Source organism: Crocodylus siamensis, chromosome 11 (assembly GCF_052110815.1).
Source record: "Crocodylus siamensis isolate JL-2025a chromosome 11, ASM5211081v1, whole genome shotgun sequence".
Classification (NCBI taxonomy): domain Eukaryota; kingdom Metazoa; phylum Chordata; order Crocodylia; family Crocodylidae; genus Crocodylus; species Crocodylus siamensis.
The window spans coordinates 44,531,180-44,555,715 of record NC_143405.1 but is presented as its reverse complement, the minus strand read 5'-3'; the positions used below and the strand labels follow the sequence as shown (position 1 = coordinate 44,555,715).

Genomic DNA, 24,536 nt, shown 5'->3' with positions numbered 1-24,536 from the left:
TGCTTAAGCATCTCAGAAGTTGTTTTACAAAATGTTATAACACATTTCTCTGATTGACAGGCTCCCATGTTCAGTTTTATTTGCTTTACTGCTGCTGAGCCTTAATGTTATAGGATTTTACGCCATCTATAAAAGGCTAGAAAAGAGCTATCTTTTTTGTTCTGTATAAGTAGTCTATTGGGACCACTAGAAGACTGTAATAAAGCATTATAACACTAAGGATATCTATTTATTTAGAATTATGCAGTTCTTTTCAACAGTTTATAGGACTCTAGTTATAAAGACTTTAAATAGCCATGAAATGATCCACAAACTCTAGGCTTTATGTACATTCAGTAGTAACTTGGTGACAGGAAATCTGTGGCAGTTGCTTGGCCAGTCAAATCTATAATGTATTAAGGGAAAAAAAAGTGTTTTATAAAACTGCCTGGAAAGGTTAAGTGGTAAAAATCTTGGAGACACTTTAGTGTGAAAGTGAATGAAGTACCTAAACTATTTGTTTATATTTAAGAAAGGGTAGATCAAAGAGATACACTTGAGGTGGCGGGGGGATTTTTTCTGTGGCATGTAGGCTTAAGTGACAGTATCTGTATGCATAAAGTTGTATGAACATAAAGATGTAGTTGTTTAACCATTAACACTGCTGCATGTTTAACTTTCTACCAGCCAAATAGCTCTGTACTTCATCTAGGAGAAGAAGAGGATAAAGGTCCTGGACAGCTTCTTTATTAAGTTCCCTGTAATCCATACTAACAGCCAATGCTACCTGGTGGCTGCTACTTGGCTGAACAATGGCCAGGTGCTAATAATGGCCACTAAGCTAAATCTTAATTAGCTAGTGAACTTTGCCATAAATACATTGATATCTACCTTCTGCATGTGTATTTTTGGGATTAATGCATGCAGACATAAAATGATAACAATGAAGAAACATGACAAAGGGTTCTGCTATTACAGGATCAGTTGCACAAATGGAGGTGTCTTCATTAATCTAGTTTTGACATAAGTATGTCACATTTCTTATTTTAATTGTTGTATGGTGGTCTGACCTGGACAACAGCCAGAAAAGTAAAGCTGCTGCTTTTGCATGTATGGCTGTATGTATATTTTATAGGTGATGAACCATTGGTATGTTTTCCTTTGTCCTTTATAATGTCATAATATCACCATAGGTGATAATTTATTTCTTAAATTATCTGACCTCCATGTTACAGATGAAATTCAGTTCCGAGATCAGTGTATGGAACTTGTCTTGTTCTGGGGTAACATTTTTCTGACTATTTTGTGTGTCGCTATAATCACATTATCTAAAGGCATACTTTTCTGAAGGTTTCCTGTCATTTGAAAAAATTCACAAAGATAAGCTTTTACTCTTTTTTATACCAGTTTTATATAGCAGCTGTACTGAAGCAGATTAGGTAAAGTGGCCTTCTTAAGGTCTCAGAGTCATTTTTAGAGTTGGGGTTATAACCTAGAATTCCTGATTCTAACTCCCAGAGAGGATTTGATAAGAGAATTAGAATTAATTGTCATAACGAGGGAAGGTCTGCATGAGACATGCAAAGAAATATTTAAGTGAATAATGTGACACATATTCTCCTAGACTATGAATTCAAGAGTCAGAACATTGCAAGCTTCTATACAGGTTCATGCATATTCCAGTTATTATGATATAACCCGTTATGATTTAGGATTCATGCCTACTGGTACATTTTTTATTTTAGTGCATGTTTGCATGTTCTGCATCATTTTGCCTGTTCATAAAATTTATCTTCTCTGGGTTTTTTCAATTCTCTCCCTTAATTAATTGCTATTTATAAGTGATTCCTTTACAACAGTTCTTTGGAACAGACATGTTTTAAATGCACATGTCTGAAAGTTGTATTACTTTGCCTCCTTGATATTTTAAAATTTTGAAAATGAATAAATTGCTTATACAGAGTTGGTGGGGTAGCGGGCTTTTTTTTCTTTTTAAGATAAGAAGTACATGAAATAAAGTGAGAGAAATAAAATAATGCTATAAATGATAAAGTAACATAATCCCCAGGAGAATACCCATGCTGCCAGTAATGTTCAAGAGTCATAATCTGCAATTTAACTTGTTTGTTCTCAGGCTATAGATAATGGATAAAAGTGGTTGGTTTGCTGCCAGTACATCGTTTATTTGCCAAATGTGATGTTTCAGACTTGTTCAACTTGATCCATGTCACAGGCTCTTCTTATTAAGAGGCTGCTGTTGATAATATAAAGAGCTTTACATGCAGTTACTTTTAAATCAGTTACCTACAAAAATATTTTATGGCATAGGATTTATTAAGCGCACAGAAGATTTGGCACATGATTTCATACTCAGTTCCTGCCATATTTCTGTGGGCATGACTCCCTTTGACAACAATGGGAGCTTCGTAGGCACTGAGAACTGAGTGTGTTTCACAATGCCTATACGGAAATGGAGATATTCTGATACATTACACAAATAAGTTTTCCTCATAGTTGGTCTTTCATATGTTGTTACTATATATTTGCTTTAAATATTATGCAAAAAGTTTTACCTATCAATAAGAATACTTTCATGCTAGCAAACTGGCGGTTAAGGGTGGGACACTGGACCGCCCAGTTTAAACAGTGACACATTTTAGATAAACCACACCTCACATGTAGTTGTAAATTCTTCTATGGGGTACATAATAGATCACAGTCACAGAGAGCATGATTGGAAATATATATAGGTACACAGATGTGGCTCCCTTGGCCAATTGGTGCTCTCTCCACTCAGTCTCCTGTGCAAATGTCTCTTCAGTCAACACTGTGTGAATACCACATTGAATACGGGTACACAGAGACAAGGCTTTTATAGCATGTTGGAGCACCCACTGGGACAAACACTATAGCTATTAGTGGGTACCATCCAATATATGAACCTCATCTAGATAGAATAAATGGAAAATGATGTCAAGATTGCATGTCATTGAGGGAAGTGTTGGATAGATAAGTTTAAGTCACCTTCCCTCTCGTCAATCCTGGAGACACTTTGCCTCTTCTTTTCCCCCTTTCCTGTTGTATTCAAACAGACCCTACATCCTCATTCTTCCCAGTATTTCCTAAGAAGGATAGAGCTAAATACATTAGCTTTACATGGATTGGACATTGAAGAATGATGATGGAGCTGAAATGGAAGATCTGCATCTCCACTTTATTGGAATAATGCAGCATTTTTAATGCAACTATTAATATTAAATTAAGTGTTTAAACTGAGAGATACATCATAAACATGCACATTCAGATAATTTAAAAGGGCTTATGGCCCACTCCCCTACTTGAATGATAAGACAATATTGATGACTACTGTGATCTGTTTTTATTTTCAGATTGAAAATCTACAGGAACAACTTAGGGATAAAGACAAACAACTAACCAATCTAAAAGACAGAGTGAAATCATTGCAGACAGATTCCAGTAACACAGACACAGCGCTAGCAACATTAGAAGAAGCTCTGTCAGAGAAGGTAATGTTTAGCTTGTAACTCAATGTTATATGGTGCACCTCAGTGACATGGGTGAAGTGCGTCTAGAAAAGATGGTTCCTTAAACTTATCTAGTACCAAATGCAGAGAAGAAAGTTTGTGTAAGGTTACAGAATTGGCATGTAAAATAATTGGAGTTAACTTGGAGGTTTATGCCACTAACTTGCTAATATTGGAACACACAAGATAAAGGACCTGACCCAATAAAATTGGTAGAAAAATTTCCATTGACTTTAGCGGCATCAGGATTCCATTTTGAGTTAACTTCTAAAACACAGGTTTTTGGGACAGCTCACATATTTGAGCTCAATGGGATGACCTGTGTATTTAAAGTTTAAGCACAAGTGTAATCTTTTGCAGTATTTATATTTTAGTAGTATTTACCTTATAATTATGCAGGGAGAACACAAGTATATAAAATATTTATTATTTTGTAGTATTTGATCTTCTAATGGTATTTCCCATGTTAAATATACAAAATATAGTAAAACAGCATTACAAATCAAACACAGTGGCATGATTTTTTGTTTCTATTCACATTCCCTTTATTGTTTCTTTTGATTATACTGTACTTAGTCTATCTAGACAGTTTTCTCAGAAGGTTTAACGTATTTACACAGGTAAAACTTTGTATGTACTCAGGGGCAGCAGCTTCCCCTGCTAACCTTGGTTTTTTACTCTACACACGCTAGCATATTTACTCTTTCTTATAAATTGTTCCTAAGTTTTGCATTTATGAACTAACTGACAAAAGATGATTAAAGATGAAGTTCTCTCTCTTGTCCAGAGACAACCTTGCTTCAGGCCCCTGCCCCCACTTTCCTTTCTACCTCCCTCTAAGCCACTTCTGCCCCCAACACCTGCAACCTAGGGTCCCTGCCCTGCCATCCCCCATATCTCCCTTCAAGCTTCATCCTGCTCCCTCCCTCTCCCTCTTTACCTTTGCTCTGGCACCAGCGGGCTCCATCCCTGCTGCAGCCTGGGGCACAAAGCAAGGCCTTAGCCCCACCCTGTAGCCATGGTGCTGACTCTGCACTGCTGTTATAGCTCCTGGCTGGGGCCATCCTCTGTGCCCCAGCAGGGAAGGAGCCTGGCAGTGCTGAACCAAAGGTAAGGAGGAAAGAGCAGAAGGGAGATGGGGTAGGGGGAGCAAGGGAGAAGACAGGAAGGCAGGAGTCCAAGGCTATAGGGGAGGAGTAGTGGGACACAGGCAGCAGGTTTGACTCTGGCCCTCACCCAGGCTTGGAACTGGAGCCAGAGCCACAGCAGCAGCCTTCCCCTTGTCATTTTGTAATTGATTTCAAGATGAGGGGCTTCCCCCCATGTTAATTGAAGGAAAACCCTTGCCTTGGAATCAAGTAAATAGAAAAACCTTGTCTTGGAATCAAGTAAATATGGTATTTCGTGTTCCTGATCAATGATATTATGCTGATTTACACCAACTGAAGATATACCCTAACAAGCATAATACAAAGGTCTAAAATCCATCATGCCGGACTTTCTTTAAAAACTTTGAATAATGGCTTTGTCCTTTGCTCTTCAGCTTTCTTGACTTATTTTTGTTGTCTTTGCAAATTGGTGGACTCCAACCCTGTCGTTTGAATTGGAGAAATCCATCAGAATCATCCTAACCTGTGCAGTGTTATAGCACCATTAATGTTTATGTCTCATGTTTAGAGTTAAATGTCTGTTGTTTGAGAGCATTTTGTACTGGATGGTGGAAGGAAAAAATGTTTCAGGATCAGAGCAAAGGGATAAGTTTATCATGAGAATTGTGCAAGAAACAGGACACTTGGACACAGAGTCACTTTCAGAGACACTGTTTTATATACACCTTTAGACCTGTACAGGAACATTCTTTTTCCCTATAGATATCTGTATAGGCCAGAATTTTAAAGGTATTTAGGCACCTACAAATGCAGAAAAGCCCTTACTTGGGTATTCAAACATGACTAGACAAATATCCCAGGTGGAAGTTAGTCATTTAAGTAATTTTGGAAATAACCGTATGTATTTATTTAGGCCAAATTTTCAGGGTGAGGGCTCTACATCTTGGAAAGAAGTGACTCTGAAATGTTACTGAAACTGAACATGAACTGGCCATGTGAAGTTGTGGCAAAAAATGGCTAACAAACTTTATACAGACCTGAGTACTCTTTTCATCCTAGGGCAATCCTCTTTATTGTGTACAATACTCCAGGTCCAGTTGTCCTGTTTCTTGCACAATTTTCATGATAATCTTATCTCCTTGCTCTGATTCTGTAGTGTTATTTCCTTCCTATATCTGGCATACCATCCAGTACTAAAGGCTGTCAAACAACAGGCATTTAACTCCAGACATGAGATATACACATTACTGGTGCTGTAACATTGTACAAGTTAGGATGATTCTGATGGATTTCTCTAATTCAAACTACAGGGTTGGAGTTCACCAACTTGAAAAGTCAGTTTAAGTCAATAAAGATGATATCTGTATATATCAAAACTCATGTATTACTGGGTTCAACTTTCCAGACTATTCTAGAAGTGACTTTTTCTCATGTCAAATTGCCATGCCATTAATCTTTTTGACCTTTACAACTTTGTCAACTAAGATTTGAATATTTTTTCTGAACATTGATAAAAATGTTATTTAAGTTTTGCTACAAATAGGTTTTCCATAGGACCCAGCCAGTAAAATCCACATTGATGTCTTTTGAGTATTTCATTTAACTAGTTTTTAATTTAATATGTGCCATATGAATTTAGCTCAGCACTATTTTCATTGATCATTGTACATACTGAGTCAAACATTTCATAGGATTTTAAAAGTATGATGTCAATATAGTTGCATTTATTTGAATTTATAATTTAATTTTAATAGATTATAATTCATTGCCAGTGAAATTATCATCATTATGCAGTATCACTATATTATCTAGCTTCTTTAAAAGCAATAAGTGCTTATTAAACATTTCTGCTTTTTCTGTATCATTGCTGGTGATTTTACTATGTCCATGAAGAATGTATTATTGGCAGGAATGTTACTGTTCCTGAAGCATATATCTCAGAACTGTCTAAGGCTATAGTAGGAAATGTGATCATAATCCCTTCTATAGCTCAAATCTGTGCTCTCTAACCCCTAAAAACAGTAGGTAATGTTTCAATATTAAGATAATCCCCCAAAAAGTGGATTTGTCACTTCCCAAAAGTGACTTGTAATTTTGTTCATTTAGGAAAATTATTTGTACCAAATAAGGGGTTCCCTTGAAAACCTTTATAACTAAAACATGTTCATCCCATAAATTAAAAGTATAAGAATTACACACATAGAGAATAGGTTTTATTTCCCAAGCAGAAGGTTAATCCCTGATGAACTGTTATACAGTGCTAAAGATTCTATAAATGATTCTATAAAGATTCTATAGTGCCTATAAATTCTCACGATTCTGCAAGATACAGTCCCAGTGTGTAGTGGTCAGCATTTAATACCTACTAGGTAAATTACAGGGAGTCCTTTTATGCCCCATCTATGCAGCATAAATATGGTTCATTTATTGTATATGATTAAACTGGGACAATTTAACAACGAACTGAACAAAGCTTAGAGCTGGAGTATTTCTGAAAACTTGTTGCAGAATGGTTTGCTGTCTGCTTTACATAAAGGGTAACATTTTTGTAACCCAGGTACACCCAAAGATGTGCCCTAGTCTCAAATGGGATGGGACGGGTAGGCAGGAGGGGGGTGCTGTGAGAGGGATGCCAGAATTTTGAATGGATCCCTCTTTCCTTTATAGAGTTAGCCCAAGCCCAAAGTTTCTTAACTATATACAATTTCTTGAGTTATCAACATATATATATATATATATAGCTCTTTAAGAGAGATATAATTACAGATGTAGATACAAATAAACATATAAAGGTTTGTTAGCTGGAGGAAGTTGACCCTAGGGAGGGCATTCAGGTAAGGACCGTGCCTCAGGTTCAGAAGAGGGGTGGATCACAGGACAGTCAATCTAGCAAGTTTATACCACAAGTGGGTTAGCTAATAAATACATCCTTACAGAGCCCATTATACAGAATTAATACACCCAACTATTTATAACACCAACAATAACAATAGATACTGAATAGGAAACATAACTATACCAGATATTAGACTGGGTTCTAACCACTTGGTCCCTCAAATAGGATAGGGCCTTCTACCCCTAGGCCCATTCCCCCCCAGGGTCCCTTGCCTGGGAGTGCCTCCCCTGCAGGACCTGGGCTTCTGGTAACTCACGGTCCTTCCTCTGGGGACTGTCGATCTGGCCTCTGGGTCCCCATACCTTCTCAGGCCTCCTGGAGCCATTGGCCTCGAGTTGAGGGTTCTTTTCTCTGGGCCCTGGGCCCCACGTTGGGCACCCAGGGAGCTCCTATGAGAGCCGAGTCCTCACTGGCTCCCATTCCCCAGCTTCATGTCAAAAATAAATTCTTGATCTTGTATATTGTGTGTGGGTATATGGGTGTATGGGAAGGTTTGTGAGGGGGTGTGGCTGTGTGTGTTGGCATAAGGTATGTTGGGGGGTTGTGTATATGTGGGGGGTTGTGGGGGTAAGGTGTGGATGTATGGCATTTGTGGAGTGTGAGCAAGGGTAGGGGTCTGTGGAACCCCTCAACGCTCCCCTCATGGTGCAGCAACACATGGGGTTGTTCAGGGTGCTTGTGCCTGGTGCTGGTGCCTGGCAGCGCATGACTCTGGCCTGCATTGCACATTGTGGCAAGAGGCACAGCCCAGCCAGGCCCTCTCTACAGCCAGCACTCCCTGCTGTTTACATGCAGCCTCTGCACTTGCACGGCATGGGAGGGAAACCCCATGCACTGGAGCTGGCTGCCTTCTCTGCGCCATGCCGGGCAGGTCCCAGCACAGTTCCTGCAGCAAGGGGTGGGGAAGGCAGCCAGGTCCAGCACGTGGGACTTCACTCCTGTGCTGCACAAATGTGGGGCTGTGCATGCTCAGCACAGAATGATGGTGATAGAGACAGCCCAGTAGGGGCGGTGTTTCTTGCTGCAATGTGCAAGCCGCATGCCAACAGCTGAGGGCATGAGTGCCCTGAGCACTCCCACCTGCTGCTGCCAAGGCTGCGCACCATGGGGAGTGTGGGGGGGCTTCCCACACTCCCAGTCCTCCCTCATACCCACATGCTGCCCACCCAATCTCTGTGCTGCCGCTGCCCCCCTGGGCATGGGCTCTGTGCTGCTGCCAGCTTCAGCCCCACACTCTGTGCTCCCACCCAGCTGCAGTTCCACCTCGTCCCACTGCTTCCTTACCTGCTGTCCAGAGCGTGCAGGACTCTGGGAAAGCTGAGCAGGTCCCCCAGGGGTGGTTGTAGCAGTGGTGGTAGCAGCAGCCCTGCCTTAAAACTGCCTGCTGACTAGGCCAGACCATTCTGCCCATGAGGGTGGGAGCAAAGCACTATAGAGTATGTTGGGGGCATGTCTATATGTGAGCACCTCACTCCCACCCTCGTAGGCAAAAGCACAGGGTGGGATACTATTTGTTGGTGTGTGCCATGGGATGGAAAGCACCTAATGTGCTGGATGCGGCCTGAAGGCCATATTTTGTCCATCCCTCTCTTACGTAATACAGGACATAGGACTTCCCTAGATTAATGCATGCTTCAGACTGTCAGCTGTGGTTGAAATAATAGAGGAGATCATTTTAGAAATACCTCCAGTTTTGGCCTAAAAATGCTCACAGAAAGTTTCAGGGAAAAACAAGACAAAACAAAACAAACAAACATGATGCCACAATTCGATATGACAGATTTTAACATATAGAGATACATATTTAAAAGGGCTGTGAACTGGCTTTCGGTTTCTTGTGTCTGATTCTGTGCCTACTGATGCCTGCGTTAGATTTATATGTCCAAAGGCAGCTATGCCAAATTACCATGCCTAGTCAATGTTTGCAAGTTGTCCTATTTAGGAGTGCATCAAGAAGTTTATGTTCAAAATTTAGACTTTTATTGAGACTTAAAGACATTGTACTTCGCAAAAACATAACATAAACTTTTGGAAGTGCCAGTTTTCCTTTCCAGCTTTTCTATAGTGTTTAATGGCAAGGTGGCTTTGCCACTTTGTCCATTTCAGTGAGGACGTGTTAGTTAAAGACTGATGCATACTTAAAATCATAATATGCCTAAAACAAAATAATTTTACTTTATGCCCTTAGCATTTAGTGATAAACGTAGAAAATATTTCTAGGATCCCAGTATACCTTTTTTAGTCTTCATTAACTTTTTCCTGACATTTTACTGATAACTCATGCAATATGCTTCCTTATAGATCCACTTCACTGGAGTTTTCTGTCTTTTAAAGACTTCTGAAGTCAAATCTGATCAAGGACAGATCTAGGATTTGGCAAAGGCAGGTGTGGGAATGGCTACCCATACTTCAGGGGCGGCTGCATCCTCTATTCTTAGCCTCCTCCCTACACACCAGTGCAGGCAGACCATGCCACTGGAACCTCTGGGGACTTTTTTGAAATCCCCAAAGCAGGTAAGAATTCTACCCCCCTCCCCCCCGTCCTACTCAGAGGCATGCCTCTTCCCCTCTCCCTCTTTTCTTGCCTGCTGCTGCTATTTTCCCAAGTGTCCCAGAGGAGAAGAAAGCTTCAAAGCCACACCCGTCTGCTCCAGTTGGGCTGCACAGAGGCTAGGCTCAGCTGGGAACAGCAGCAGCAGTGATAGGGTGGTGGGGTTTCCCCCTTGCCATGCCTGCTTAAAGGGGACTGGGTAAAGTGGGGAACCCACCGCCAACCTGTGGCTGCTGCTGCCACTATCACTGTTCCCAGCTGAGTCCAGTCCCCACACAGCCCAGATGGAGTGGCTTTGAAGCTTCCCTTACACCCAGGACAGACAGAAAAGTAGCAGTGGCAGCTGGGGGAGAAGAGGGAATATGTCGGGATTGGATATGCCTTTGAGTATGGAGGGAAGGGTGGATTCTTATGTATTTTTGGGACTTTCAAGAAGTTCCCAGAGGCTACTGCAGTTATGTCCAGTCCAAAGGGGTGGGAGTTGGGGGATGAGGGTTGGTGTACAGCCACACTACTGCACCCCTCTGGATCCACCCTTAAATCTGATGAGAAGCAAGCACTCCCTCATACATCTGCACAGAAGTAAAACTGATTGAAGGAATGTCAAGTTTTGTGTACAAATAACAGGTACTCTATAGTCAATAAGTTATCATTTCCCAATGTTCCTGTATTTTTCAGCAAATTAGGCATATTTTAATTTTTTTTTAGACTTTAGGCAACATTGAATTATGAAACAATCAACTATTTAAATTTACCCATTTTTTATAGCTCCGCTGGTACTGAATCAGGTTAGGGTTCATTATGTCTCTGGAGTCAAATAATGTGCAAGAATGTACAGTGTACTAAGAAAGTAATTAGGCAGCTAAGATTGCACAGGAATTATTAATGATATATTTATAGTTTCTCTGGCATTTTTCAATCATCATCTAAACTGGCTGTGTCTATTAGGCAGTGAAAGCTCTTAGAGGAAGACTGGGAGTGTACTTTGTAGCAAGTCAAACTTAATTTCATTTCCACATGGAAAAATATTTAAAAATAAGACTATGAAAGAACACTATCACCTTCCTTGATGTTTAATAATAAACTTTTCAAAGAATATCATAGCTTCAGGAATGGCCCAGCAGTAGTTCAAAAGGTTGCTTTCATGAAGCTGATATATATAAAGTTGGTCTCACCATGCAGCTGCTGTGACCACATATGAAAGATAAGCAGTTGGGTATGTCTGATAATAAAGCTGTATGCTGCTGCAATTCAGTTCCTGCTTCTGTGATAAAATACAAGCAGATTAGGCCTGTGAGGTACTAGATTGGTACTCATGGAAATCTTGCCAATGCAAATAAGACTGAAACAAGAACACATTGTTGGAATTTCTGCAAGTCAGCTGTTAATCAAGTAAAACATGATATATTAGGGCCTTTTAACACATGTTTTTGACATCTAGCCCCATGCTAGACAATTAGTCTGGCTGACAATTAGTTGTCTTTTGTAATTGACTGAAAACAATTCAATACTATTCTCCTACTAATAAACTGCAAAAGTGAGTATTTAGTATTTATTACTTGTAAAAGTGCGTATTTTAGTATTTAAATTTAAGAGGTTTGGAATTTAAACATATTTATGATTAGAGCTGAAATTAGGACATGTAACAGCCCCTATCACCCACATTTCCTATATCTTACAGTATGGAAAGAAACCAGCATGTGAACAGCAGCATTCAGGAAGGTAAAAAGTATATTTCTGTAGCACAAAAATAAATAAGCAGCAGTGTTTCTGGCTTAGGCATTCTTCCTACAGCTACATGCACATAAGTGATCACCTATGTCCATGTATGGTCCTAATGAAGGAACTTAGGGCATGTCCCCACAAGCAGGAATGTGTGTTTGCCTGGGGACAAATAGCAGTGGCACATATTTGTGTTACTGTTAGTTGTCTCTAGGCATGCTCCCGCATGTGTACTGTGGGGTGAGGCAAATTGTCCTGGGTGGAGTAGGAGAGGCTGGGGCCAGCACCTGGGGGCCTTCCAGGGCTGCAGCAGTGGCAGTCTGGGCTTGTAGAGGCTGGGCAGCAGCCAGAGCATGGCTCCAGTTTTGGATGGCACATACTGCAGCCACATGCGCTGCACACTTTTGATTTTTTTTGGACTCTGGAAATTTTTTGCATAATAAAAACCCCAGTGCTAATTAGCAGCATAGTGAATGTGTACACATGCAGCATGTATGGTTTGTAGCACTGCAGATGGGTTTGTGGCACCGCAAACTGCCTGTGCATGCTTGTAGGGACTCGCTCTTAAGCCGAGTCCAGACAAGCACAGTATGTGGCACTGCAGACACATCTGTGGTGCCACATATCACACATTTACATGTTCTCCAAGCTGCTGTGGAGTGCTGCCTATATGTGTGCTGCTCCACTTTATTTTTCCAAAGGTTTTTTGACCCCTGAATATCCAGGGATCAAAAAAAACCATCAGGAAAAAAATGGAGTAGCGCATGCACAGGCAGCATGTGCCTCTCAAAAGTGGAGCTGGGATGCCCAGAACCACACTGCAACTGCCAGCCAGGCTCTACGCAGCAGAATCACCACTGCTGCAGCCCCAGGAGGCCCCCGGGGCTCCAAGTAAAGCTTCTGGGGCCAGCCTAGTGCTGTCCTCAGCCTCCCCTACCCCACCCACATAATTTGCCATGCACCAAAATGCATGTGGTATAGGCATTCCTTGTGGACAAGTAGCGTCTGTGCAAGGTGAGCTGCGCTATCTGTTCCCAAGGAACCAAATGTCCATGCTCATCTAGACCCACCTTTAGGGTGCAAACAAACATTGTCCTTGTGCTGCCATAAAAACTGAACAAATGGCAGCATGAATTGTGAGCAAACAGACTTTCCAAGTGCCCAGAAATGTTATTGCAACTAAAGGTAGTCACAGTTTGTGATGCCTCAGATGGGAGCACATCTGCTTGCTTATTGTGCACCACAAGATTCTCCCCAGAGAGGGTGCTGGCTCTGGATTTAGGAGCCAGCTGCCTTGTTCTGTGGTGGGGCACCCTCAGACTGACCACAACCTTTTCATTCGATAATAGGAAAATGTATTGATACACACAGTGATAACAGAAAAGAGGCAATACAAGCAATCAAACAATCTATACAGGCATACCTCAGAGATATTGTGGGTTCGGTTCCAGACCACAGCAATAAAGCGAATATCGCAATAAGGTGAGTCGCATGAATTTTTTGGTTTCCCAATGCATATAAAAGTTATGTTTACACTATACTGCAGTCTATTAAGTGTGCAATAGCATTATGTCTAAAAAAACAGTGTACATACCTTAATTAAAAAATACTTTATTGCTAAAAAATGCTAACCATCATCTGAGCCTTCAGCGAGTCGTAATCTTTTTGCTGGTGGAGGGTCTTGCCTTGATGTTGATGGCTGCTGACTGATCAGGGTGGTGGCTGCTGAAGGTTGGGATGGCTGTGGCAATTTCTTAAAATAAGACAACAGTGAAGTTTGCGGCATCGATTGACTCTTCCTTTCACGAAAGATTTCTCTGTAGCATGCGATGCTGTTTGATAGCATTTTACCCACAGTAGAACTTCTTTCAAAATTGGAGTCAATCCTCTCAAACCCTGCCGCTGCTTCATCAACTAAGTTTATGTAATATTCTAAATCCTTTGTTGTCATTTCAACAATGTTCACAGCATCTTCACCAGGAGTAGATTCCATCTCAAGAAGCCACTTTCTTTGCTCATCCATAAAAAGCAACTCCTCATCCGGTAAAGTTTTATCATGAGATTGCAGCAATTCAGTCACATCTTCAGGCTCCACTTCTAATTCTAGTTCTCTTGCTATTTCCACCACATCTGCAGTTACTTCCTCCACTGAAGTCTTGAACCCCTCAAAGTCATCCATGAGGGTTGGAATCAACTTCTTCCAAACTCCTGTTAATGTTGATATTTTGACCTCCTCCCATGAATCACGAATGTTCTTAATGGCATCTAGAATGGTGAATCCTTTCCAGAAGGTTTTCAATTTACTTTGCCCAGATCCATCAGAGGAATCACTATCTATGGCAGCTATAGTCTTACGAAATGTATTTCTTAAATAATAAGGCTTGAAAGTCAAAATTACTCCTTGATCCATGGGCTGCAGAATGGATGTTGCGTTAGCAGGCATGAAAACAACATTAATCTCGTTGTACATCTCCATCAGAGCTCTTGGGTGACCAGGTGCATTGTCAATGAGCAGTAATATTTTGAAAGGAACCTTTTTTTCTGAGCAGTAGGTCTCAACAGTGGGCTTAAAATATTCAGTAAACCATGTTGTGAACAGATGTGCTGTCATCCAGGCTTCTTTGTTCCATTTATAGAGCCCAGGCAGAGTAGGTTTAGCATAATTCTTAAGGGCCGTAGGATTTTCGGAATGGTAAATGAGCACAAACCTTCAATTTGTAAAAAAACGCAATATCTGCGAAGCGCAATAAAGCGAAGCGCAATAAAACGAGGTATGCCTGTATATATCTACCAATTCTAGGGCTGTCATCAGAGTTAAGAAATGTCTGGCCAGGGTGTAAGCTTCACTCTAAGGCTCTCTCTTAGGTGTCATATGTCAGCAGGTCAGCAGCCTGGAGGTGGTATGTCGAGGCCCAGCCCCCACTCCAGTAGAGTGAATGAGACTGGCTGGTGGTGGTGTGCCCTCTGTCCATGGGGATCTTGGTGACCCTTCTCTCAGGGACCATCTCAGGGAGAAGGATGGGGAGGAGGAGGACCCAGGCAGAGGACCCTTTGCTACTCTCAAGTTTCTGCTTTTGTATTCTCCTTCCCTCCTGATGACTCCTGATAACTCTTCGTCTGTGGCTATCGGTGATTGGTCTCTTTGTGTTCAACACATTGTCCATGTCCTATGTTGTCAGTCAAAGTCCTGTTTTCATAAACCTATCATGCCTGCATCCTAATTTGGGTTTTTACCTGTATCCTCCTAATTTGATCTGCTTCCCAAAACTAGAAAACTCTGGCCCCTTGCTCTGGCCCTTGCAAGCTGGTTTCACCTTATGTTAAGGAACAGTGTGGCCCATGCCCCCCATTTTCCGAGGCTATGTGTGTATCCATTACTGTGTTAGACAGACTGTCTGCTTCTGAAGGCTCAAAAAACTGTATATGAGAACCAGCCTTTTAGAAATCAATTAACCCCTAATGCTCATCCTAAACCATTCTAAGATATACATACATACATCAATATCTATATCTATACCTATATGTGGCCAATTCCCAAAAAGCAAACCTTCAAATACCATTCTTAAGCCATCAGAGGAGACCTGTATTGGGGTTCTTCTGCTTGCAGGTGAGGATTGAGGGGATCCTTTGGAGGGGATTCCTGCTGCACCAACATTTCCCTGCTGTGCCCCAACTTTGGGTGTGGCACCAGGGGCACAGCATTGGGTCCTAGCTGCTCCTGGGGCCCCACCCTGTTGGACAACAGTCCCAATGACATCTGTGGATGCCATTGAAGCAGATCAGCTGTGCTAAGACACATCCTGGCACAGCTGATCTCTCTCTAAAGATTAAGTCCGTTTATAGCCTTACAGAAAATTCTGAAATTCGGTGCAATCTTAACCCTATTGAAAGTAAGGAGAGTCTACTGAAGTCAGGGCTTCATCTCAGTCTGGAATACCTTGTATGATTTTGGGAGTAAAAGTGAAAATGATCTTGCCTTGCATTTAACTGTGGATAGTAAACTTCCTGTTCCCTGTCTTTTCTTTCTTTTGCTGTATACTACATGGTACACATCTAAGTACATGTAAGCTTGACATCAGTGTGTAACTGGTTTACATTAAAAAACGAACAAAGGCATATTTTATGTGATAGTTTAATTTTTTTTTTTGGTTAAGGTTCCCATGTTATGTAAGTTCTATTATTCAGGTCAGTGGTTATTCCAAAGTTATTCTGAAGTTATCATGAAGATGGAATCTGTTGGCAGATATATGCAAGATATAAAATAAAGTCTGAATTTTGCATTTCCAGTTCTTAAAAAAATTCCAGTTTGGCAATGTAGTAACAGAAGTGTAGTAACAGATTAGATCTGCATTGCATCAATATTCTTAGGAAGAGAAAATCAAACAGTGCCAGTAATTTTCCAATGTCAAAAAGTTCCCAAACTCACATTGACTGAAACCTTGCTATTTGGTTAAATAAAGACCTCCATTTGATTGCTAAAACCTTGTAAAAATTAGGGATCTCTCCAAATCGAGGATATAGGCAGCCAATTTCATGGGCATATTGCAGGGTTGGCTACCATTTTGGTGGGCTTATTGCGGTGGGCCCTCCCATGACTCTGATTGGCCAAGGGACCCCGGCAGTCCCCGTCCCCCCCCCCGCAGATTATAGTTTCATAGTTTCATAGGTTGGCTGAGGGCCAACTGAAACCAAAATTTAATTACCCTGATTAAGCCTGTGGAAGTCATTAATGGAAACATTATTAAGCAATCTAAGCATTTAATTAAACTCTAAACTGAAATGTATTATGAAATTAAAGCTATACATCACACGCATTGTAATTGATGCCACACTTATACTTTATTAAAGGATGTTATAAAAAGGAATTTATTCTCTGCTAACCTTGAGACAGGCGATCCATGCTAACTGTTAAACTCAAGTATGCAGCATCCTGCGAGAGTTACTGCTGACATTCTCTGTCTCTGCAGGGTGAACACTTGTCCGTACACCAGTATGGCACGCTCAGCATCCACTGAGTTTGCTGGAATAGTGAGGCAGTGTTTTGCCACGGCAAATGGATGTGGAAACTGGTCACAGACAGATTCTCAAAATACAGGCATAGGTACAGGTATCTGACACTCTTTGACAAAGTTCATGTAAGCAGCACGTTGTTCGTTGTCATGCTCTTTCTGCCATCTACGGACTGATTTCAGTAAGTGAGGGTCATAACTTAGAACAGGTACCTGGTTGGGGTCCAAAATGTGAACAGCAGTCAGGAATGAGGCAGCCCAATTGTCTGAACCGTGGCAGCAGTGACAGATCATACTTGTAGTACCAGTTCAGCTTCACAGCTTCCCTTCTCTTGTTTTCACTTTGAGAACCAGACATGTTAGGGGTGTGCAAAATGAGATGCATTCTATTTGGATTCAGCCTGAATCAGGAACAATGATTCAGTTCGTTGATTCAGATCACTGTCCCCAATTCGATTCAGCCGAATCTGAATCTGAAGATTCAGTGCTGATTCAGAGAATCAGTGATTTGGCTATACACACAGCTTAAAATTTTTTTCTACATACCTCGAGGTGCCAGGTGGCTCCTGAGCACTGCAATGCTGGGGCAGATGGAGCATCCCACAGGAGTGCAGGGGGCCCCCCTGTGCGCTTGTCAGTGAATCCGGAAGTGGACCAGAAGTGCTTTTGGTCCACTTCCTGGTCTGCTGCTGAGCGCAGTGGGGAACACCCCACACTCCTGTGGGATGTTCCATCCACCCCAGCATTTCAGCATTCATGAACAGCCTGGTACCTTGAGGTATATAGAAAAAATATTTAAAACTGTGTTTATGTTTGAATCATTGAATCCTTGCAAATCTCTCCAAATCGATTTGGAGGGTTCCAATTCCATTCGGAGAGATTAAAGGGTGTCTTGATTCAATTCAGATTCAGAGATACAGCCACCGAATTGGGCCCAATCTCCGCTGAATTGAATCAGGGACCGAAACTTTGCACAGCCCTAGTTGATATGTTGATAGTTCTTGCAATGCCATGTCTTTGACCCAATTTATCAAATCCATCAGCTTGTTGTGGGCATGGTGGATCACAGCCTGCCAGACTTTAAAACACATTAGAAGCTTCATGAACCACGTGGCATTTTCCACCAAAAACTTCACTTGATCTTGAAAGTTTCCCTGTTTCAGGAGATCATGAAGCTTAAGTATGCACTGTGTGATGGTAGTACTGCATATACTCAGTATGGTAATGAACTACATTAAACCACAAATTGCACCTTGTGAACACAGGCTCTGGTGTCAGTGACATAGTTGCATGCACTTTGACTGATGAGGGACTCCCAGTACCGGACCTTATTGCTTAGACAGTACTTGATGGCTTTCTTGAAGGAGGACACCAGGCAATCCACTTCAAGGAACCATGTGTGCCAGATATCACTAAAGACAGAATGTGCACCTTGCAGGTGACATGAACTGCATTGGGCAGCATTCCTTGGCGCACATGAGAGAAAGCCTTGCACATGTACATGGCATTGTGGGATAGAAATGCTGAGATCTTGTTAAGTTCTAAGCCACAGCTGACAGTTCCCTTCACTAGAACCTGAGACAGGATAGAAAAATTGACATGATGTGGACTGGCTCTGTTTGAAAATGAAGCAGGTTTGTCCAGCTTCCTGGTCAATAAAATGTGCAGCACACAGTTATCTTGAGGGTCAGTGGCTTCATTGGCCACAGTGGAAAAGGATTCATACTCTGCCAATGCAGACTTTGTAGACTGTACATGCGAAGCAATCACTGCAGGGAGATAGTCTTGGCAAAGTTTGTTAGCACATGGAAAACTGCCAGCATTTGGGACGTTTTGGTTCAGATAGTCTCTTAACTTAGTGTGATCAAGTTTCTCCAGTGGGATGTTTGCCGCCGTGAAAGCCAAGAGGGAAAATGCTGCCAAGCCTTGTCAAGCTGTTTTCCATGGTCCTTTTAAAGATTGAAGACATGGTCATTTGTTTCTTGCTCTGACCTTCAGCCTCTGCCACAGCCTTTCGCTTCTTCATTTGCACCTCAGACTCTGTGTGTTGATTTATATTGTTTTTCCTTGACACATCCAGAGTCACATTGTAGGTGGTACACAATAATCTGCCTCCATCTATGTGCAGGATACTGCCTTACATAGTCCAGAGTTGAAATGTATTTGGCCCTTTTGGAGGATTTCTCTTCAGTGTTCAACCCTGCTCAATCCTCCTCAGGTTGCAGCATGTTGCAGCAGCATGCCTCTGGCTGCTTAAAAATATGTGAAAAGCCTCTTGCTTCCCTGACAGGCCCCAAACTGACTCTTGTACTGATCCTACATCACAGGCTTGGCCTCTTGTTTGATCCCTCTCTCTCCCTCCCCCTCATCCTCCATTCTTCAAGACTTTAGGACTTCCCGTCCTTTTCTCTGCTTGCTAGCGAATCCTGTTTTTTTCCTGCAGTGAGCCCGCCAAAATTACAAAGCCCATTTTTCACAGAAAATGACTGATTTTGCATTTTCCATTAAAATGTGAAATCCAATTTTGATAGGTCACTTCTAATAATATAAAACATGGGTCTTATACAGGGCAAAATGTGACCCGCAGGCTGGATGTGACCCACCAGGCCAGTCTATCTGGCCCGCAGGGCTCCTAAAAAGTTTAGAAAATTAATATTTATCTGCCCCTGGCTGCCTGTTGTGCAGCCCCTGATGGCTTGCCAAAACTCAGTAAGCAGCCCTCCATCTGAAATAATTGCCCGCCCCTGGTCTTATAACTGCAGTTACATTATAAAATCATCATTTTTCCTCCTACTATTAATCAAGCTGAAAGCTGTATAGTGTAATATTGTGTAACAAGAGGAAAGAGTCAAACTTATTGGAGACATGCAAATATTTACGGTATTAATTAAACAAGTCTTTAATTAACATTACTGAAACATACTACATATTTTATATTTATATCTCATATCCAGTAAGTGATTAACACTGTTCAACAAAAGGTGTCAATGATTTCTATTAGGGTTGTCAAGTGATTAAAAAATGTGATCGCGATTAGTTGCAAATTAGTCACAATGAATCATGATTTTAAATGCACAGCTAAAAACTAAAAAAATTATGTACAGAAAAACTCAAAATTTTGCAGGTACTGTGTATGGGTGGGGGTGGGGGTGGGGGATGAATTTGTGAAGGTATGGGAGGCTGTATGGGTGTTTGTGAGGTTTGGAGCCTGGGGTGGGGGGGTCCCCACACTCCCTGACAGGATGCAGGGTACTGTGGGTCAGGAGTGAGGAGCAGCGGCAGGGCTGGAAGGGTGGGGCACTGTGGTTTGGGAGTGAGGGGCAGGGCACAGACATATCACTGCCCTCCCCTCAATCATATTACCCCCCCCACAGGTGTCTTCTTTTTTGGAACTGGAAATATGATAATCCTATAGGAATGCAGCCCGGCTGTGTGTAGAGCAGTACCCAGGAAGTAAGTCTGTGGAGGGGAAGGGGCAGGAGGAGAGGGAAAAGGTAGGGGAGCAGATCAAGGTGCCTATGATCAAGGGAGAGAACAGAGACAGGGCAGGAACAGAGTCTGGGGTGAATGGGGCCCTGGGGTGGATCATGAGACGGAGCCATGGGAGGCTGGTCCAGGGGTGCAGATGGGGGTGGGGCACAACTCCCCACTACTGGGCGCACCCATGGGAGAGGCATGGAAGGCATGTGCCCCCTGGTTTTGTGCATGGGGTAGAGGCAGGCTGCCCACTGGAGGCTGGGGTTCTGTGCCATGCTGCCTTTGCCCTGGGAGCTGTGTGCTGGCTGCACCATGCGTCCCCTGCCCTCCTGGCAGTGGGAAGCACAATATAGCATTGCACAGCTCCTGGGGCAAAGACAGCAGGGCATAGAGCCCCAGCCCACAGTTGGCAGCTCTCCTCTACCCTACGTACAAATTCAGGGGGCACGTGCCCCTCATGCATTTCCCGGGGGTGTGTGCAGCAGAAGGGAGCTGTGCCCCCCTGTACCTCTGGATGAGCCTCCTGCAGCTCTGTCTCATGACTCATCCTGGCCCCAGGCCTCATTTACCCCAGCCTCTGCCTTTTCCCTGCCCCTTCTCCACTCCCTCCCTCACCGTGGGGGCCTCAATCTGTCCCCTGCCTCTTCTGTCTCCACCCACCCCTTCCTCTCCATGGATTTACCAGCTGGATGCTGCTCTACACAACACTGGGTTCCATTCCTGGCTGCATGCATGCTGCAGCTGCTTGTGTGCGTGTGTCTGTTCCTGTGCCTGTGTGTGCTTACCCTGCTCCCCTGCCTTTCTGCTGTAACAGCTCGGAGCCCGCACCTGGGATGCCCTGCAGTCCTCTGCACTGCTGCTGCTGCCCCACATTAAAAAAATTAATGCAAGGGCCAGTTAATGTGTTAATCATGCATGTTAATGGCAATTTGTTGGCAGCCCTAATTTCTATTTTATCCAGATTAAACATTCAATTTTGGTACTGTTCACTAACAGCTGATGCAGTCCTTATCTTTTTAATTGAAGCTTTGTTGCTGGAAGTATATTAATAAAATGTTATTATTATGAATGTTAGCATACAGTTATCAGGAAATGTAAATATAAAGATTTTCATTGATGTGTTGATATGCTCACATAACACACTATAAGAATACTGATATGTTTAACTCTCTAATAAGTAACCAAAAATATTACACCTGTCTAAAATAAGTTAATGTCACTATGAAAATCTTAACTTTTCCCTGTACTATCTGTATCAAGTAAAATATTGGCTGTATTTAAGTCCATTAGTGTTTTTTTCATTGAGTTTAGTGGGGCCAGCATTTCTTTTAAGATTTTTTTTTTTGGTTTAATTTCCTGTGATTTTTTTTTTTTTAAAGAAAAAGAAATCTCTGGTAGATGCCTTTCTGTTCTCCTTTACCTTTCCAGGATTACTTAATCTCTAGCCTTATGCAGTTTGGCGACACCTTTCCTTTCCAAATTCCTGTTTGTCATTTGAGTCTGAAAAAGTATCTTAACCAGTTTAATTAGGAAAGGGGGCCAGGTGAACAAGCAACCAACTGGTCCATTTTTTTTCCCCATTTGGTGGTTCCTCAAATTACACCTGTGTTGTGAGCATGAGGAATCTTCAGGACAGCCACTCCCCTTGATTCTTAAGATTTCCCTTAACCACAAGAAGAGAGAGGTAGTTATGTAGGTCTGAAGCCAGGCAGAAGATAGGGTAGTTTGGCACCTTATAGACTAACTTAGTCAAAGATGCATAAGTTTTTGTAAGCAGCAGGTTGCTTCATTAGATGCTGGAAGGGAGTGCAGGAAGCAGAACTTCTAAATAGAAAGTAGGGATAAGAATATAAAGGGTAGGGAGGGTGGGAGGAAAAAGGATGGAGCACTACTAGGAGAGGCAGGGTGATTAAAAAAAGAAAAATACAAAGCAGTTAACCCATTGAAGGGATATGGGGGTTATAAAAACTAATCCAGGTAATGGGATAAAAATCCATAGTCTGGTTTAGACCATACTTAATACACTCCAGTCTGTGGGTGATTTCTTGTTCTGCACTTTCTTCTTCAAGTTCATTTTTTAATCATTTGTTATATCAAGTTTGTTTTGTTGCCTAAGAACAGTCACTCTCAGGTCAGCAATGAAATGTCCAGGGAGATTAAAGTGTTCTTCCACAGAAGCTTGTGTGTCTTTCTGGAATTGGTCTCAGATCAGTGTTCATACATTCTTCCATGAAGGGATATATCAATGTAGATAATAGATGCACACTGTAAGCAAGTGATAGCATATATCAGGAATTAGTAACCTCTGGCCCATAGACTAGATCTAGCCTGTGGAGCCATTTAAACCTGTCCAGGGATGTGAACATATGGCAGCATTTGGTGGCAGAAGGCTTCAGCAGCAGTTGCTTTTCCCTTCCACCATGGGGAAGAAGCAGCGGTGGTGGGTGCTTTCCCTGTGCCAATATGGGTTAAAGCAGCAGTGGCAGCTGGGTACTAGCAGCTGCCCACCTACTTCTGAGCTAAACTGGGTCAATCTGGTCTGCAACCTTAGCAGGTCTCTGACAACTGGCATATATGACTGTAGCAGGACTGAGACTTCAGGGTGGCCATGATGCCAAGTCCTGGCCAAGTGCTTCCTTCCCCAGTATGGCTCCTTAGTGTACTTGCTGATGTTGCCTTTCCTGCCACACCTTGATGTAACGAAAAACAATTAGGACGCTGACAGAAGTGACGGTTTGTCGTATCATCAGACCCCTGAAGCACTCTACAGCTCTGCCCTGACAGAAAAGCACAGCTGCAGAGCACTTCAAAAGTGCCTGATCAAATGACAATCTGAGTCCTCATTACGTGAGGTGGAGGACTCCAAACTGCCCACCCCACCCTCCAGCTGGGCAGCTATCTATTGTTTCAAGTGCCTGGCTGGCACCTATCTCACTCCTGAGTTGTGGCCCCCTGGCCCTATCTGTGTCTTAGAGCACAAGCTGCCTTAGAGGCAATAATCGTGGCCTCTCTCCTCCCCTGTAGCCGGTGTTATTCTGACAATGTTCTGGACCTTCCTGCCTTCTTACTTTAGCCACAGCCCACCTGTTCCAGCCTGGCTTTCTTGGCCTCAGCCAGTTCATCAATTTCCAGGCCCCTGGCCCCCAATATTGCCTTTCTTGGACCCATCAGCCCCTTGGGGTCCTGGACCCAGGCAGTGGTGCTCTTTTAGTTCTCAGCCCCCTGGGATCCCTGATTTGGACAAGGTGCTTGCATACCACTCAGCATCCTGGGTCCCTGACCCAGGCTGTTCTTGTGCCACTCAGGCCCTTTATGGTCCCAGGCCCCTACAGGGCTCTATGCAGGGTGCTTCTCAGGCACCCCTGTGGCTGCCATGCCACCTCCATAGCTGTTACATAAATGTAACATAAATACAATTGGCTGTCTTCAGCAAAAAAAATCTCTCCTATTTGGGGTTTATGGCGTCTGGCAAACCCTACTTTCCTTTGGACTTTCCCTTCCCAGGGCTCATGGGTGGCTAGGTTGCTTGCCAGGCTGCCTTCTGCAGCCCCTCTGTCCCAGGAGATCCACTCCCTGCAGCATGCAGGGCCAAACTGTCTACCTTGCTTCTTTTACTAGGCTTATGGTCTGGAGCACTGCCCCTTCCAGTCAGGTGACTCTCTAATCAGGCACAGGGGTGTCCCCTTGTGTCTGATTGTCAGCCTGCTCCTCCCTGTTGCAGCTGGATCCCACTGCTTGCATCCTTTTTTTTTCAGGCTGTCTGGGAATCTGCCCCACACAAAAAGCTTGTTAAAGGGCAGTTGGCTTTTGCTCAACTGCTTGCCTCTGCAGTGAGACAAGCCCTCTGCAATTTTTCCTTCAAGTAATGGGAGACACTGGCTCCTGCTTAAAATGACATTGGTAGAGAAGATGGGGAATGGACCTCTGATGTTATAATCTGTGTAGTTTGATCTATGTTGGTGACTGAGATGCATATCTTAAGGATCTGGAGCGGGGATTCCTATACTTAGGGCTTGTCTACATGTGTCAATTTAAGGCGCTTTCGTCCAATTTGAGGCACATTAAGATTGTGCGGATTTACATGTGTGTGCCCTATGTGCCTTAAAAAAGCAGGTATCAAATTTAGGTTCAAATAGCTAAAGTGCATTCATGCACATGAAGTGGCTCATTAAGGCTCATTAACGCTGTGTATGTACTGCCTTTTACTAACTTTAGTCCCACATCAATCCGCACACATGGCGTTAATGC

The 24,536-nt window shown here is 42.7% G+C and overlaps 1 protein-coding gene across 1 annotated transcript in view; it reads left to right on the top strand.

The window, feature by feature from the left end:
• Positions 1-24,536, top strand: part of ERC2 (ELKS/RAB6-interacting/CAST family member 2) — a 1,102,519-nt gene that overhangs the window by 480,262 nt on the left and 597,721 nt on the right. Inside the window, exon 8 of the mRNA XM_090022087.1 lies at positions 3,369-3,506. Within this exon, the coding sequence (XP_089878213.1) occupies positions 3,369-3,506 (138 nt within the window). The remainder of the gene's footprint in view (positions 1-3,368; positions 3,507-24,536) is intronic.